Below are 18317 nucleotides of genomic sequence, written 5' to 3'. Positions count from 1 at the left end.
TTATTGATACATTATTAATTTTATTCTAAGAATTTTTTTTAAATTAAGTTATTGTTTAAAATTATTTTTAATAATTATTATTTAAAGGCTTCTACCTGGCTTTAATCACATTATTTTTGTGGTCTGTTTCTGTGTTATTCTTACCTTGTCCGTCTAAAAACTTCACTCTATCGATAAATTCTATATAGATTTTCTACACCATTTACTGATCTCTGTGCTCACCAGGATTTTTGTACAGTATATTAATCATAAACGTAAGACCTGGTTTTGTTTGTTTGACATAAAGCAGGTTATACTGTGACACAGATGATCCTTTTCATGGAAAATGTTTCTCATAAACATGTTAAATAAAGCTTGACACTGGCCTGGATTTGGTATAAACTTGGGTCAGTGTTCGCCAAGTCCATTTCAGGCCGTAGAATAAGGCTTTGCTGGAATGATCTCTGTGTTTATGGGGGAGTCTGAGAGTTCAGCTGTCAGCTGGGCCTGGAAAGCTCGGCCACAATCTGCTCAGCTGCTAACAGCAATGAGTGAGTGAGAACGGGGGTTAAATATAGACACAGTTCTGGTCCCTACACTCCATACTCCACTTTAATTTCACTCTGTGGAACAAAAAGGTGGAGTGGGAGTCTACCAACGGTCTGCTTGGTTTTCTCTGACCTTGCTTACTTGGAGCTTGAATTTTTAAGTGCTGGTGGTGATAGAGAATATCTGACCACCTCCTCTCTCTGATTGGTCTCTCTCTCTCTCTCTCTCTCTCTCTCTCTCTCTCTCTCTCTCTCTCTCTCTCTCTCTCTCTCTTGCCACACTCTCCTTTCTCTCTCTTCTCCTTCTAAGCATGTCAGAGTGTCTCTGCTTGCTCGCAGAGTTCGAGAGAGGACAAAACACAGACAGGGAGTTAGACGAAGGAAAGAGGGTTGGAAAGAGTTCTCTTTCTCATGGTGTCTCCTTCTGGGCTGTTGAACTGAATCAGAAGAAGGACTGGGACTTTGTTTAGGACTTCTTTTGATTTCTGTAAGCATTCATACTTGGGACCATTGTTGAAAGGTAAGGCACTGCTCTTGTTTCTCAGCTTGTGTTTATTATGTCTATTATCCGACACTGGTATAAAGAACTGTCATGTGTGTTTATAAAAACTGAACAAGAACCTCATGGGGAAAATGATTACTGAACATTTCCCATTTTGCAATAGCAACTTTACCACATCCAATAGAATGCACATGTCCTTGATATGTGTGCACATATTCAGACTTTTAAGCCTTTCCCTTTCCCTTGTTCATTATTGATTTATGTCTAGGGGAATGATAATCACTAAAACTGTAACATGTGTGCATTGACTCATTGCTGTACAACTCAAGTGAGTTACTCTCAGAGTCACATATTCGAAGGAAAGCAATCACTCAAAATTCTCTGGCTGCAGTTCTGAGTTTCAGCAAAGTATCTGTTCAGGAAATGCGTCCATACATTGCTATAATGGATTACATCTCAGAGTGGTGGAGAGCTCAGCATCACACCCAGGAGAGTTAGGTGACAGGTAAGCTTTTAGACTTGACAATGAAATGATACAGCGACAGTGTCATAAGTCACAGATACCAAGGCTCAATCATCTCCTGAGAGATGTTTAAACGTTACATTTTTTTAAAGCTTAGGATCCAAACAAATTCATATTCACAAAGAGAGTAATAGTAATATATTAATTAGTAATAATAATTAGTTTTGCATTAAACATATGAAACTAATCTAGCTAATCTAGCCTGTAAATATCTGCTTTCACATCAGATTCTTTAGTAACACTGCACTGTATGTCAATTTATTGTAACCTTTATAAAATATATATTAAAAATAATGATAAGCTATTAATATTTAGCCAAACATGTGTGTTATGGGGCAGCCATCTTGGATAACTGCTTTTTCAAGGTGGAATTGTAATGGAAAGCTAGAAGTTGTTCTGGTGGTAATATAATTGAATATAAAATGTTAAATACAGACACTCTTTGCTGATTATCTGATTATCTTTTTCTTCACAAATTTCTTTTAGCAAATCTACAGAATAGATTTGGGTAAGATAGCTCTGAATACATTAGCCATTTCATTAGTCCTGGATGAGTTAACGGTAGAGGATACCATGCTAAAGCCATTTTAGCGAAACAACACTATTAAATAACGACATTCCATCGTATTAATCCTAAGAGTTTATATCACTTTGCTCAGTTCATAGAAAAGTGATTTGAGCCGGTGTATTATTCACTTATCTGACAGCAAGTTATATGCCCAGATATTACAATAACAACTAGCTCCCTGTTGGACCTTGAAGTCCTCATATTTCTGCTATAAATATATATATCCTGGACAACATAGATCTCAAATTTCTAGGCAATCCCCTCTCTATTTCTTGTTGGCAAGTTTCGCTTTGTGTTTCTTTTATAAATCAACTATTTCATTTACTGTGTGAAAGATTCATTATAACTTTTCTACTTCATTTGATTTGCTTTTCTTGGTCATATAATAGAAGGCATTGCAAGTTTACTGTAAACTCCTGAAGTCTCTTCTCAGTCTAAATGAAATAAGTCACAACCTCACAAACATTATGTTGTCCTTCCTTTCTGTACCACAGAGGCGTAATGCTTTTTTCCAGATGTATCTAAATTGCCTCTCTCACTCTCAGGAATGGCTAACACCATGTTTTCCTTTAAGTAGCCCAAGCCGGCATCACAGCTGAAAGCTAAGCGATAAGCGGCCCGGCCCATGAGATCAGAAGCCTAATTCAGCTCGGCCATGTCACTGAGGGAGAAAAACAACAGCACAGAAACTGCCTGACACTTAGCAACATAACAGACAGCACAGAGTTCTATTCGTTTAGCTTTTTCTCTAAAAGAAAACTAAAATGCATTGCAGTACTAAGCTACAGAACAGTCATTTGTACAGATATTCCGCCGGATCAGAAACTCTTATTTTACTCTTCAAAATTATTAAATGTTGAAACAGTGGGATCATCTCACACTTTACGTAGTTTTGGTTAAATTTAATACAGTATTTCTATTCAGCATAATCTCATATAGCATTTAGAAAGTAGTAGATGTGTATAGCAATTAAAGTGTGAGTGTGTGTGTGTGTGTGTGTGTGTGTGTGTGTGAGTGTGCATGAATCAATGGATGGATGCCTATATATGGATGGAGACAAATTTGGTTAAATCTTTTTTTCTTCTTCGTATTTTTAGTTATATTTAAGCTCATATTTAAGCTGGTACAAAAACACAAGGAACAGTATGGGTACAGTATAAGCATCTGAAGATCCGCAGCCTTCTTTCAGTGGGTGTTTCTTAAAATTCCAGCCATTAAAACATAGAATTGTCTTTGTATCCTGGTCGTCATAACACAACCACACATACCGAAGATAATCATTTATCACACACATGCAGAAAGAAAAAACAGATACTAAAAAAACCTAAGGAACGATGACCTCGTTTTTTACAACTTGTCCTTTCAGACATTCCTAAACATTTCAGAAAGGTATCGTGGGAATGCTGTAATATCTATTTAATTTAAACTTCTTTCAGATGCCTCTATAATTTGTAAGATATTTGGAGAGATTCTCTGTGAATGTAACCCTTGAGAGCTTTGAGCACTGGAAGATAAGTCTGAAAAGCCGTCATAAATGGTGGAGACATTGGACATAGTCAGCATTTGTTCTCTCTCTCTCTCTCTTTCTCTCTCTCTCTCTTTCTCTCTCTCTCTGCATTTACTTTATGAGGGAAGTGATCTCATTTCCATCCCAGCAGAAAGGCATTTGAGACCAGGCTGCTAGAGAAGTACATCTGGCCAGTGATGTCACTCCTCTGGACGTGGACGGCTCTGTCTTTGGAGATAAACCCCCAAACTTATCACTCACTCATTGATCACACTCACTCAGCCCCAAAACTCTTTCTCTTTGCTTTTACATTTCAGTTATTGCAGACCATTAAAAATGAAACATGAACCCAAGTGTTAGAGAACTATCCATGTTTCTCGCTTGGTCTGAAATGAAGTACAGTAAGTCTGGAGCCTTTCCCCAACTCAGGCCTGCATTTATGATCTCTATTTTTATACGCTGCTCTGGAGTTATGGCCCTTCATCCACTGTAGGTGACCTGTAATAGGGTCACGTTCATGTGGAGGACGGCTCAAATAGATTTTGGCAGAAGGTCCCACTCTATTTATGCTAACTTTCGGATATTCCTTTAACTCCTCATCCATTAGATCCACCGTAAATGCTTCATGCTTTCATGTTATAAATTTAAATTAAATGAGTAAAATAATTGATGATCTGACACCCAGTGACGTGTAGGTAAAACTGGACACCTGTAAATACCATAAACAGAAATTTTAGGTTGAGTTTGATTTGCTTTTGGCTTGTTTTAGATTTTAGATTTTAAAGTAATATTTAATGGAGCTGTATCCCATAACATTAAAAGAGTACTCAAGAGTTCATGTACGTGATCTATACTATATGTCTTTACACAGACAATTATTTCCACCCACTTCCCTGTACTGGGAAGACAATGGCAAACCAGTTCTTGGTCTATGTCGAATTTCCTGAATGAATGCTTTTATGATTTCATCAATCAAAATTATTTCTAAATTAAGCTATAAATCTGTATAATTCAGCCTTTCCGAGATGAAGAAAAACGTTTTAAAGGGAAAGAATTTGTGGTTATGCGTCACCACTGAATTTGTGTGGCTTTGGTTGCACATGGATACCACAAAACCTAAAGAGTAAGGAACCTTAATTACTTTTTACTGTATTGGATAAAGCTTCATAAGAACAGCTTTGCTAAGACTTCCTCTCAGCTCTGTACAACAATTACAGTTTGAAATTCTCGAATTCTTTTCACAAGTTATGATGAACTTCAACACCCTTAAAATTACATTGAATTGAACTTCAGGTAAAACATTTTCTCTTAGTGGAACAAAAAAAGAAAAAAAAAAACAAAAAACAAACAAACAAACAAATGGTCTCTGGTAATCACAAAACCACTATGCAACCAATAGAGTTTAGGTGGAAAAATGCTGGAGAATTCCTTCAACATTCCAGACATGCAAACACCAATCCATGTCAGAGATATCCAAGGATGTCTCTCACATCACGTTGATCCTAAAGATAAATGCTAACTGACGAAAGCACAGAGCAGATGGCTGGGAAGTAATTAGACTTAAGCTAGATTTATGATCTAGACATTGTAACTTGGACTCACCCATGATGTCTTAGGCTCAGGGTGCCAGCGCTGGGGTGCTGTGTATTAATAGCAGCCCAAATTGGAAAACATCAAACACACATAGTATGAGGTGCGAAACCTGTTGATGATATCTGAGATCAATCTAGAAGTCAGATTTTTGCTAATAGTATTAAAAGCATTACAGAAAATAACTCTGTGAAATTGTGTCTTTTTCTCAACCAGGACTATTCTTGTGCTACTGAATTCTCCACCTGTGATTGTTCAGTGATTTTGTTGATTCATTTTCAGAAGCTCTGACAAGTTTTTATACACAGGTTTATATTAATTGACCTGTTTAATATATTATCCTTTTTTATATTATATGGCGGATGATCGTTATAACTGAGTTATATCTTTTCGGTCGTTGATATGTTGGAATTTTCTGAGATGCTTGTTTATAATTTCTTCAGTGTCAAAATGTTGTAAAAGTTGTAAAAGACAGAGGTAAAGCTGTAATTTTAAGATTTCTGACAAAGAAAAATATTTAATATGCAGGGTTTTGCAGTTTCTTGGTAACCTGAGTAACCTGATTTCTTTACCTTATTAAGCTCAAGAGGACAGTGGTGAGGGAGCGGCGATAATGCAAAGGATAAAATGCAATAACATGTTTCACGACATTAACTGTACTATAAATTTTCTTTAATAATATATTATACTTCTGTACATACATATAGCACTGGAAAATTGATGCTTTATAAGATGGATAAATAATTTTGGTTCATGTTAAAGTTATTGGCATGCAATCAACTCCAGGCCCTCCAGGTCCCCTTTATAATCTGCCTTTAAAATAACCACAGCAGCATCTTAGCTTTTGTTGAAGATATAGTCAGCTCTTAGATATTCAGTCTGTTAATCAAATAAAAATGCAAAACATGAAACTAATAGAAATAATGTGAAGTTATAGGTCCAATGGAGGAGTTAATAAAAGTGTCTTTCAATATGTGTAGTTTTAACAACAAAATGCTAATTCACAAAGACTGGCTTTCCCATGGGACATGATATTGGACATACCTGACTGGTTGTGACTGGAGAGTCAATTAAAATGCTCTTATCTGACATTTACAACACTTTTTCCACAGTTTTCACCCATCCCCTGTGTCTACCTCTGTGATAATGTAGAAAGAACCTTGTCAAATAAAATAGGCTTAAATGCTTCTACAGAACTTCATCATCCAAAAACTCTTTTAATTTTTTCTGCTTTCCATTTATACTGCTGTCTATTTCTAAATTAATTAGAACCTGAGGTATTTGGTTTATGTCTACCAGCTCTGTGTGTGTTGCTGTGTATCTTTGTAAGAGATATAACGGTTGATTATTATACGTTTGATTGTGTAGTTTTTTTTCTAACTCGACATAAGAAGTTAGAAAACTTAGGGAAGCCTGGATTTTAATATGAAATTGTAAGAAAAGCACAAATTATATCTTTCAAGGTAGTTTCCTCAAGAGGGCCTTTTCTCAGTGTTTTCCAGTGATTTTTTTAATAAACTGTCTGGGCTTCCATCTTGTTGAGAAATACTTTAAAATGCTTTGGAGATACACACCACAGTGACCCTCCTGTCCTTGTGGTGAAACATTGGGTGTTTGTAACCTAGATATATACAGGACAGCAAATCACCATGACAGATCACACAAAACAAACATCAGTCAGTTAAAACTAGTCTCTTCTATGGATTTACTACAGTTTAGCATGTACCCATAAGATCTTATATAAACCAAGTGTCACCATGTAAACAGAATAAAGCAACAGAAACTTGAGGACATGCAAAGCTAAAAGAAGATATGACCTTGCAATTCTCTCTAATGCTAAAGGCTAACAGATGAGCTTTATGCTAATTTGAAAGCTTCTCTAAAAAGGAAAAGGTTGTTCATGTTACTATCCCCTTATTTAGTCACATTTCTGCTGATCCAAATTCTATTTTTGGGAATTTTCTTCTAGGATCAGAAAAAAAAATGATGATGGTCGGGGTTGGAAAGGCTCCAGCACCTGTCACAACCTTGTTTTATTGCTGCTAACTAGGCACACTCCCACCCTAGTTTAAGGGGGTGGAAATGGCAAAAATTTCTTAATGTCTTTTTTCTTATTTCTTTTTCTTCTGTTGTGTCTTTCACAAAAGATAAGGAAAAGAAACCATAAAAGGTGAGATGTGATCTGGAAATCTGGAAAGGCTGAATGGGGTGTGTTAGCATAGGGTGGAAACAGTCAGAAGAATTTTAGCACTGTTTTGACTGGTTGCCGGCTGAAAGAGGGCGGCAGGTGGACATTAGCACCCAGGAGAAACCAAAATACTGTGGCCTCGAGTCTGTTTATGTCCCACAGCAATTGCGTTAGCAATTCCTGGCTGGCAAAAGCTGGTCTTTGTGTTCCTAGTTTAGTCTGACTGCCATCCCAATGAGGATTATATATGTCAGCACACCCAAGCAGAATCCATGGCTATATTTATATGTTGTGTGCTTGTGGTGCTAAACACCCCAATAGCCCAGTAATTTAGGGAATTCATTAACACAAGAGGAACAAACATGCTACAGTGCTAAGCATGCTAAGATCTCGACCTCTGGCCGGGTAACATTGTCCACAATTGGCGGCTTGAATTAAACCGATGCTTTGGCAAGTCTTGCGCTGTAGATAAGGATCAAGTAATAATGTTCAGTGTTTCCTAAGAGTACACGAGGGAAAGAATCCATAAATATCAACCTCAGCTGTAGATGATATCCAGAGTTCTGGATATTCATCACTGGTTCTCTCTCAATCATTTTCCTTGTGCGGGGGTGTATCCTAAATTACAAAATAGATGATATAAAGATTTTATGGATTACCAACATTTTTTCAAAACACACCAATAACACACCTTTTGATGTATCATTAACTTTCCACTAGTGGGATTTCCTGCTATTAACATCTAAAATTGCATTATAAAACTTGATGTTTATTCAATTTTGAGGAATTGGATCTGTGAAACCCTGTTTAATCACCACCATTAGTGTCTTTAACCTTCATGTATTTTTATTTTTTTTACAAGTATATCATTTGTGCTTAGGGATAACTTTTACTGCACAATTTATTCTTTGGCCATGTCTGTGTAGAGTTCTCAAGACTATATTATAGAAATGTAGAAATGCATTCACTCTAGTGCTCACTTTGAATCCAAGTTTTGTTTTAGTCCAAAAGTGCAAAATTGGCCATGCTGTCAGGGTGGGAGAAATGTTATTCTCTCTCTCTCTCTCTCTCTCTCTCTCTCTCTCTCTCTCTCTCTCTCTCTCTCTCTCTCTCTCTCTCTCGCTCTTGCTCTCTCTCTCAAATCCTATCAATAGCAGCAACACAAAACAGACTAAACGATAGTTTTCCGTATCTCTGATTCTACAATTTAGTACCCAGACTTTACTGTATATGCCTAGTATTCCTTGTTCTTCAGTTTAAAAAATAATTAGATAATATCTGCATTATGTAATATGCAGAATATAATAAACTAATTAAACCCACACACCAACATCATCTTTGATATTATCATTGTTACCCCATGGTGTCATTTACATCTCCATCAAAGTGATTTTTTATTTTATTTTATTTTCTCCCAAATATTTTGTCATAATTACCATCTGCTACCTATCATACAATAATTACCAGTTACCTATTGATATGCACTATACTCTACTCAGGGTCACAGTAGATCCGGAATCTATCAGAGTAAAACTGGGCATGTAGTATACCCTGGATCCCAACTAAGGTGCCAAATCATGATCATGTTGGTGCCAAAATATTCACATAAATTTTATCTTAATATAGAAGTTACATTATTGCTAATGGAGTGAATCAAAGGTGCTACATGTTATCAACAGTAATCACATCGCCATAAATACAAGCATATAATTTTAGACAGTGAACCTCAGGGGTGTTATATGAGTTCAGAACCCTAAATGAGCACTGATCTGAATAATTAGAAATAAACTGATAGCTGTGGGAAATAATTCAGTGGCAACTGCTGCTAGTAACAAAGAACTAACAAATCAAAAATCATTTGTAGGGTTTGGCAACTTTTATAGACAATTTATCTGAAATTACAGCATGATGACGGCTTCTCTCACGATTCTTCTTTGTGGCAAGCTCAGGAGATTACTATGGACTGCTCAATCTTAAGAAGCCTTTGACTAACTAAAACACTGATTCACAACAGCACCTGTACTGCATCACCTGGACCACTCCCATTTGTTGTTGAGGTTGATGCCTCATGCTGCGTAGTAGAGGCACAGCAACCCAGGCAAGCTGTTTCTATGTGCATACTTCTCCCAAAAACTAACCACCGCTGAGGACAACTATGATGTGGACAACCAGATTCTTCCACCCTCCTTCGTCATCACCTCTGTGCTTTGGGACATTTGGGAGATTTAGCATACTCAACTCACCAATAGACTTCCTTCCCTGGGTGGAATATGCCCAGAACTCCCTGATACATGCATCTACAGGCCTGACATGCTCTCAGTGCATTCTTGGGTATCAGCTGCCTTTGTTCCCATTGTCGGGGGAGTCCTCTGACATGCTCAATGTTGACGACTGGTTCCAAAGAAGCAAAGATGGTCTGGGAAAGTGCACACATACACTTCCAGAGTTATCTACCAAAAAGCTTTGCTTCAAAACACAGTGCAAAAAGCTCAACCCAAGATACATTTCACAATTCAGACAGATGAGACAGAATGTATCGTATCCAGCTGCCAGCCAACTATTGCATTGCTCCCTCGTTTTATGCATTACTACTGAAGCCAGCTCACCCCAATTCTTGCAGCAACAACCCAGACAACACACCTCAACCACCCATGAAAAAGACCTCTTGATGAAGAGTAGGTCAGCTTTGAAACCTGGTCGATTAGGAGGGCTACAGGCCTGAGTTGATGCCAGTGACATCCTTGACCCAGCACTTACAGCAGAATTCCATCAGGACAGCAGGGAGACCTGCATCAAGATCCATGGGTCACAATCGAAGAAGATCCCTGGGAGGTGTTCCTAGAGGGGGCATTTTGTCAAAGCTACACCTCTATTCCCCCTCCGAACCACCAGAGTGAGCCCTTACCTGAATATTGAACACTTCTGGATCAATTGAACACTTACGGATTCCCAAACATTTCAGCTGCATCCTCACCACAACATGAGGCAAAGTATTTATTCTGCACTCCAAGCCATTTCATTGTTTTCTCTCTTTGTCACTCTGTGTTCGACTTTGCTCTGTTTCTGGCTTTCTGGTTTGGGATTTTTTGTCTTTGTTTTGTTTTGTTTGTCCCATGAACTGTGTTCTCTGTTTTCCCAGATCTTACTGCCTGTTTTTCAACCCCTTTTTTATTCTACCTTTAATAAACATCCACAAATCCAGCTGCTCCCACCGTTTCCTTATACTGTATTCATTTGGTTTTGAGATGTTAATCCTTTTTTTGTCTTATGGACAATGATATTAAACGATTGTTTAACATGAGTATTGTGAGATTGAATAAAAACATCAAACTTTTGTATTGTCACAATGAATTTGAAGTAGAGTAGAATCTCTGAAATTTATGTAAATAATAATAAGAAATCTTCTAAAATCTACAGTGCAAAGGGTGCAAGCAAAGTTGCTATGTCGCATTGTAATAAACACAATAATAATAGTAGCATATTGCACAATACATGAGTTTGTTTAATTATCCAAACTACACGGTCTACTGAAATGTTGTTGTTTAAGTAGAAATAACAAGTCATCACTGTTTTGAACTGCTGCTAGTATAAACTTATGTGATACTCAATATTTGTGTAAATTGCAGGCTGATGTATTACACACTGAGCTGAGGATGCCAGACTGCTTTATAAACCAAATTGAGGTTCGAAATGAAGACAGCACCCGCAGGAGTGCTTGGCTGTTCCCCTGTAATGACTATTAATAACCCAAACACTAAACGAGTTGTTACAGATCCACTGAGTCACACGCTGGTTTCATCAGCATCCCACAAACGTGTGAGGCCCTGGACTTAGTGCACTCAAGCATTTGTGTGAACTATGTTTACCAGAAACGGTCATAAAACAGCTCGCCAAATCACCTCCTTCTCATTCTCCTCCTCCTCCTTCTCGTTCTCCACTTGAGGCACTGTGTAAGGTCATCGATAATCACGTAAGCAAAGATTTGGACATGATTGTACATCAGCGCTGTCATACTTGGAATTGTTTTCTCCTATTCATTATAATAAATAATCATTTTTCCCAGCAGTGTACTTCGTAAACAGGTTTAGTGAACGAGCACATTAATTTAATCGCTGGCCTTCCTATTAACGTGTCTGTGTTGCTCAGCTTTTTCAGTATCCTCTCATATACAAAATAGAACCACCGAACCATAAACATTCTCAAGATCCAAACAAGGCATGCATTCAACCTCATGGAAATCATGAGTATGTCTTGGTTTGATAATGGAAACAACAGGCTCACGCTTTAACATGCAAGACCCAAGTTGTGTTGCATTGAATCTAGTCACTAATTACTTTATTTTATGGATACTGTTTAGTCGAATATAAAAAGGCAATGTTTTATTATTTCTATATTATTATATATTGTTTAATATTATATTGCTTGCTACATAGAATTTTTTTACTTTTACATTTTTTTACTTCATTACACTAGTATACTGTTGATACTGTTACCCCAAAGTTGATTATTTCCCTTTTATAGCACATTTGTTTCATACTACAGCGATTTACCAGCACTAACAATGTTTTAATTGTAATTAAAAAGTGATATCGTACATTTGAACCATTTGTAGGTACATTTAATATTGCAGAACATCTTTGAAACTATTTTCTGTTATAGCTTACGTTATAGCAGCTATAAAGTCATTCCCTCATCAGACTTTATTCTCTCTCAAAGTTAATTTGGACAAAAAAAACACAGCTTGTCCTGTTACAGAAGAAACACAAAGCCCTCCAGCTTTACTTCTGACCGTTATAAAGCATTGACATTGAAGATTCCTTCTAAAATGTACAACTTACTATAATCTTCCATATAAATACAAAGAAAAAGAGAAAAGAAAAAGAAACAAAATTTTTTTTGTATAAGCATGAGTTCATTAATATAAACTCTCATTATAGAATTTTTATCAACACAATTTCATATTATTTATTATTAGTTTTGGAGTTTATTTCAGAACTGAATAAGTGCTGGTCAAAATTAGAAATGAGATGACCTAAAAGAAATGATATTTGAAAGTTAATGGAGAAAGTGGAGGTTATGAACACCATGTTGTGATATTTCTAATAGTGTTACGCATCATAGGTGAAATGAACAGCACAAATAAATAGCACAAATTTCTATTTATGTCATCTATTTAGCTATTTAACTACCCATCACCTGTAGAAATTAAGACATTCTTTCCTGCATAAATAAAATGAATACTCTTTTTCTTTTTTTATTACAAGTAATTTATTTTCCAAATTGTTTTTTTTATTTTAGATTACATATTTTTGACTGCAATTTTATAATTTTAGGTATTAGGATAGATAAATAAAATAAATAATTAAGTAAGCAAATAAATAAATAAATAACAGCCTTTCCCCTGACCACTGGTGTAATAGTTGTTGTCTCAACCTTGTCACATAAATCACATGAAACTCATGTTACTCATACATAATTAATGTATTATCTATTCTAAATATTTTCCTGTGGTAAATTTCATTTTTCAGATTGTTCACTTGATGCCACGTGTTTACTCTGAGGTCACATACAATTTCCTGCCATAATATACTGCACTTTATGAGCACATTTAAAATATAGCAGATCTCTTGTGTCAAATAATTCAGTCTATTATAGAAAAAAGAAAAAAAAAACTTTTCTTATCTGGAAATCATTAAAAAGTTACTGCAGATCTCTGGCTAATAGGACAGAAAAAATAATAATGCATTGCCTCTCTGGAATTTTTCAAGCATCTTGTTTTAATTGAAAATTAAAATGAATGCTGTTACTGTTAAGGTCCAGCTGTTGTAAAAATCACTCCCTGTCCCACTGAACATTGTTCAGAGTCCCTGTGTGAACATGAGCTCAACACCTCACCTCCTCATCACATCCAGTCGAGACACAGAGTGCGTGGGATCACATCTCACCCGGAGCAAATTTCTAGAGCTTAGAGGCTATGAGATCAGGGTTAGGGGTCATGTTTGACATCATCGGTGAGGCGCGGTGAATATGTTGTTGATCAAAAATCCTGATGTCATGCCTGATCTTATTGGGGATTACATAAAGCTTCAGTTTGCAGGGAGGCATTTTGTCTTGCTCACTTCACTCTTTCTTTCCCTCTCTCTCTCTCAGAGGGAAATCCCCCTCACAAATCACTAGTGCCTGGGAACAGGGCTGACATAGATTTACTGCAAAAACAAATGAGATGCAGGGTCAGCGCATGAGCCTCCACCATTTTTTGTTTCAGATCGTTCTAAACTCGTATACCTGCATTCAGCATCTAAAGGTCAATATCTGATGATTTGATGAGACAAGGCTGAGAACACATTTGCTTTTTTTCATAACAAATGAAATCCTTTAGTGTGTCCTAACAGTGTACACTGACAATTTTGACTCCAGGCGATAAAGAAGTAACAAGTAACAAACAGGAGGCAGAGTGGATCTTGATTTGCTGCTCATCCAAAAACATGACATCAATAATGAATGGGGTCAAAACGCAGGCAGACATTAAAAAAAGAAGATAATTCATATGTGTAATCCAAAAAATGCAAGCAATTTGATTAGGTACACCTGGACTATAAAGTGGCGGAACTAGATACTGATATTTACTGTATATAACATAGAAGGATCTGCAAAACACAAAGGGATATATGCATAAATTGTAAAGAACTAGCTTGGATCAATTATGCAATTTATTTAATCACATGCAGCATAACAGAAGTACGGGAAGAAGCTCAGCTATAAGACTACAAAGACCATTTCTACCTAAACAAAACAAATTCAGATTTGTGCACACAAGAAAACTGACACAAGCAATCGGACGACACAGGATACAAACACAACCACATTTTACAGGATAAGAACTCTGTGACCAAAATTATTTATTTATTTATTTTTTTGCCGTGTTCCATCTTCTCTTACTCTGTAAAGTCATGAAAGTATATTCCTGCACTGGTTTCTAAAAAATCTGGTCATCCCAAAATCTTCATATACTTGATACTGGTATTTTTAAGCTACACAATAAATGAAATAATTTTGTGATCACCAAGCTGCCACTGCTGGGACCTTCATCAAGGGCCTAAAGGGCCTCAACTACTCAGATGTATAATTGAGATTAATTGAGAAATCTCAGCTGTTCTGAATGAGAGCATCTGACAAATGCTGTCAATGTAAAATGTAAATTGATCTGCATCATGAGTCCCAGCTTTTAACTACAAATCAAAATGGTCTAGAATAACAGCAATTATACAAAGAAAAAAACAAGATAGCTGTCCAAAATGGCTGCCCTGAATGTTACAGCATTCAGTTGGACAGTAAACAAAATTTTCTGTGTTTATAGATTACAAAATGTCGCACTGTGTCCTAAACCACACCAGAAAGATCACTGAAGGAACAGTTTGAGGCAGATGGTTAGTGAAACGCTTTAGGGTTATTTGCTAGCAATATTAGTACTGTAGCTGCAATGCATATGTATTGGCTGCGCAACAACACTTGAGGTAAGACTGAAATTGTGCAAATCTAAATCATTTTTGACAAACTGTACACAAAGACAATAATGAGACTAATTAGATAGGTGGTGTATGAACAATAATAACACAGCTCAGGATGTGTGATCAGGACAACAGTGAAGAAATCAGGAAGTAAACCAGGAGGTCCTGAGTAGTAACACAGCAGATCTTTGTTTCAGTAACATGATGAATTAGGAAATGTTCCAATTTATTACCTCATGTCAACAAATGAGCTCATGAGGCTAGATTGTCATGCTACTGATCTTTCATTTCGTGCTAGTGATCTTTCATTTTAAATGCCGTCTTTGGATACAGAGAGTCTGAGGGATGTGTGTTCATCTTAATCACCGCCATGACTTCATGACTTGCATTTCCAAGCAGCTTGAGTTATCCACACTCTTCATTTCCTGGTGATGTCAGTCAGACCACCCAAGTGCTTTTGGGTTTTACACATGTAGACTTGAGGTCACATCATGTTGTCATCGACTTCAAATAGATTCAAAAACAACACCATGGCTGTTCACGTTGTTGTTGCTCAGGTTAGAGGTGCTGTCTGAGGTACAACCTTTGCTTAATTTGTTGACAGACCTTTAATTCAATTGAATTTACTCCCATTGGATTTAAAAAAATGAACTCTCGGAATATTCAAGATCATAAAATAAAAAAATTTTAATTGAATCATGAAAGTTTATATACTGTAGGTGCAAATGTCTCAAAATAACAAAAATTAACCTTACCCAGAGATCAAGAGTGGTATAAAAAGAGTTTAGAGATATCTTCAGTGGTTACAAGTAACCACAATTCAGCTTCTTAAAACCATTATTACCTAAAAAAACAAAAGCATGGACATGGAGACATGACTACAGATAGCCAAACAAACAACCAAACAAACAAAAAAACTGTCAACGAAAAGAAAAGACAAGACATGGAAAATGTCTCTGAAGCTGTGCACAATAAATATTCACATTTATATCATGCTCAGACATATTATTCCCTCTATAATTCCATCTTAGTAAATATAACATGCTAAGTTTTTCTCTTGCTGTATGTCATGTAGAATGAGGTCCAGAAGCAGTGGGATGGAGGCTCCTGACTGCGGACGCCTTCAAGTCAAACCGCCCAGCAAAGTCTACCAAAAAGACAAGGAGGAAGTAGACAGCATTGAGGATATGATTAAGAAAAGTCCTGTGGTGGAGATGGAGAAGGAAGAGAAAGTAGAAGACGGTCCTGTACGTGTGATAGTGCAGAAATCGCAGAATCCTGCAGAGGAAAAGTGCAGGAAGAAAGCAGGACTGATGCAGCTTTCTAAAGAGGAGCTGCTTCATTTGCTCGGCATCATGGAGGGAGAAGTGCAGGTAACTCATATATTCAACTATAAGCTCTGGCAGAAGTAAATGAATTGATTTAGAGTCAAGATCATGTTATTTTAGTTCAAGGATGTCCTTTTATCCATTTTTATAGATTCATACATTGTCACAGACAAAATGATGGATATTTGTATACAGCAAAAATGTATTGATGTATTCACTGATGGAGATTTCAGAAAAAAAAACATTATAATGGATGCTTACAAGCAGCTTGTAACATTATTTTACTTCCTAGCGATGTTAGGCTTGTAGCTTCAGTAAAAATCTAAAGACACAAACTTTCACTTTAAATATATCCGGGCTAATAAGAAACTCTATAGAACTTCTTTTAGTTTTTTCTAATAGACTTTATTTTTTTGGCTGTTATTTGTTTTCTTTTTTATTTTAGAGCCTCAAGTTATATATGTCTCTCTCTTGTGGCCACTTTTTGCAAACACACCTTGTGTCACAGTTTCAATACTATTTATTTATTTTACAAACAAAACACATTACATTCTTTCATTTTCTGTAGTGCTTACCCTACACAAGATAAGAGAGAAGAACCTATTCTTGGTGACACATCATTACAGTGCATGATCGCAAACACACAGTAAGCCTACGATGCATGTATTTGATTAGCAAAGGAAAATGGGGAAATTCAAGGAAAACCCTGAAACACAGAGAGAACATGCAAACTCCAAAAAGAGAGGAACAGAGGAACGATTCTCCAACCTCGGAGGTGCAAGGCAACATATTAACCACGGAATGGCTGCATAACACAGATCCAGTTATGTGTCTTAATATAAAATATACAAAAGACCCCTGACTACCATACTTTCTCTACTAAAGTATGTATACATAAGCTATGAAGCTGTCATAGAGCTTGAAGTATAGAGCTTTCCAACTGACCTTAAACAAAATGGGAAAAATAAAGGTACAAAGAATGAAGAGACATATTTAACTGTACATAAGGAATTAAGTAAGTGTTTGTGTTCAAGAAAGCTATACACAGGTGTCACTAAGCAATCAGTCATAGAGCGGCGCCTTGCAACAGGGTGCCAAGTAACACAAACAACTGGGAGATTTCCCTATAGCAAAGAGACCACACCTTAAAACACACACCCACAAACACACACACACACACACACAGCTGAGGGTGTTTCTGCATCAAATGGTGTTGGAATATTTGAGTCTTGCAGGTTTTTACACATTTGCTCATTTATTGACCTTTTTAACATCTTTAATCCACATATTGCACTTGATTGATTGATTGATTGATTCATTGCTCCATTTAAATAATTTCACACCACTTTAGCACTTTTATTTAATAGTTTGCTTGACTTTCTGTCATTTTTACTTACCCAAATGTGCAGTTTTCATAATCCATTTTTTTTTACAAGTCACAAATTAAGTTAGTGACAGTTGTGGCTGATGGAAGATCATCTTAGAATGACTCATTTCTTGAATAAATAGTGACTCACATCTCAAAATGTAACCTTACATTCTCATGGCGATGTGAGCCAACCCTACTGAATGACGTTAGATAGCAAGAAAGTGAACTTGTTATTAATCCAGTGAGGAACATGTCGAAGGAACTTTGCCAATAAGTGACACAAATATAAAATATTTTTTAACTGCGACTTGTCCAACAGTGACAAGGATTTGTTTTATGGGTATTAATTTAGACTTCCTTGTGTAACATTACACTGACTTTATATCTTCCAGGTGCTCTGATGAAGCAATCATTTGTTCAAAAGACACTGGGGCTTTCAAAACTTTTTTCAAAAATTTGTTCCACTGACTAAAGATGGAACCACATACATTACTGTATTTTCTCCTTAGCTGACATCTTGTATATAAAAAAATACACAAAATTATTCACCCGTTTAATAGTCCAGTTTTCCAGCTATGACCTTTTTACTATTTTCAGGACATTTTCCTGTTCTAGGAATTTTCCATGACTGAAAAACTAGACTTTACATTCCCACATTTTCCAGGATATGTTTAAATGTTAATATTTTCCCACATTGCACTTGTACT

At 36.4% G+C, this 18317-nt stretch overlaps 1 protein-coding gene across 2 annotated transcripts in view; it reads left to right on the top strand.

Annotated features, from left to right (window-relative positions):
* The first annotated feature begins 814 nt into the window (after window positions 1-814).
* Window positions 815-18317, top strand: part of filip1b (filamin A interacting protein 1b) — a 36133-nt gene continuing 18630 nt past the window's right edge. For both annotated transcript variants that reach the window (XM_060866289.1, XM_060866288.1), the window contains exons 1-2: window positions 815-1047; window positions 15989-16286. In XM_060866289.1, the coding sequence (XP_060722272.1) occupies window positions 15990-16286 (297 nt within the window). In that variant the 5' untranslated portion in view covers window positions 815-1047; window position 15989. The remainder of the gene's footprint in view (window positions 1048-15988; window positions 16287-18317) is intronic.

This window comes from Tachysurus vachellii, chromosome 3 (assembly GCF_030014155.1).
Source record: "Tachysurus vachellii isolate PV-2020 chromosome 3, HZAU_Pvac_v1, whole genome shotgun sequence".
NCBI lineage: Eukaryota > Metazoa > Chordata > Actinopteri > Siluriformes > Bagridae > Tachysurus > Tachysurus vachellii.
The sequence above is the reverse complement of the archived record's forward strand: the minus strand, read 5'-3'. Positions and strand labels throughout refer to the sequence as shown.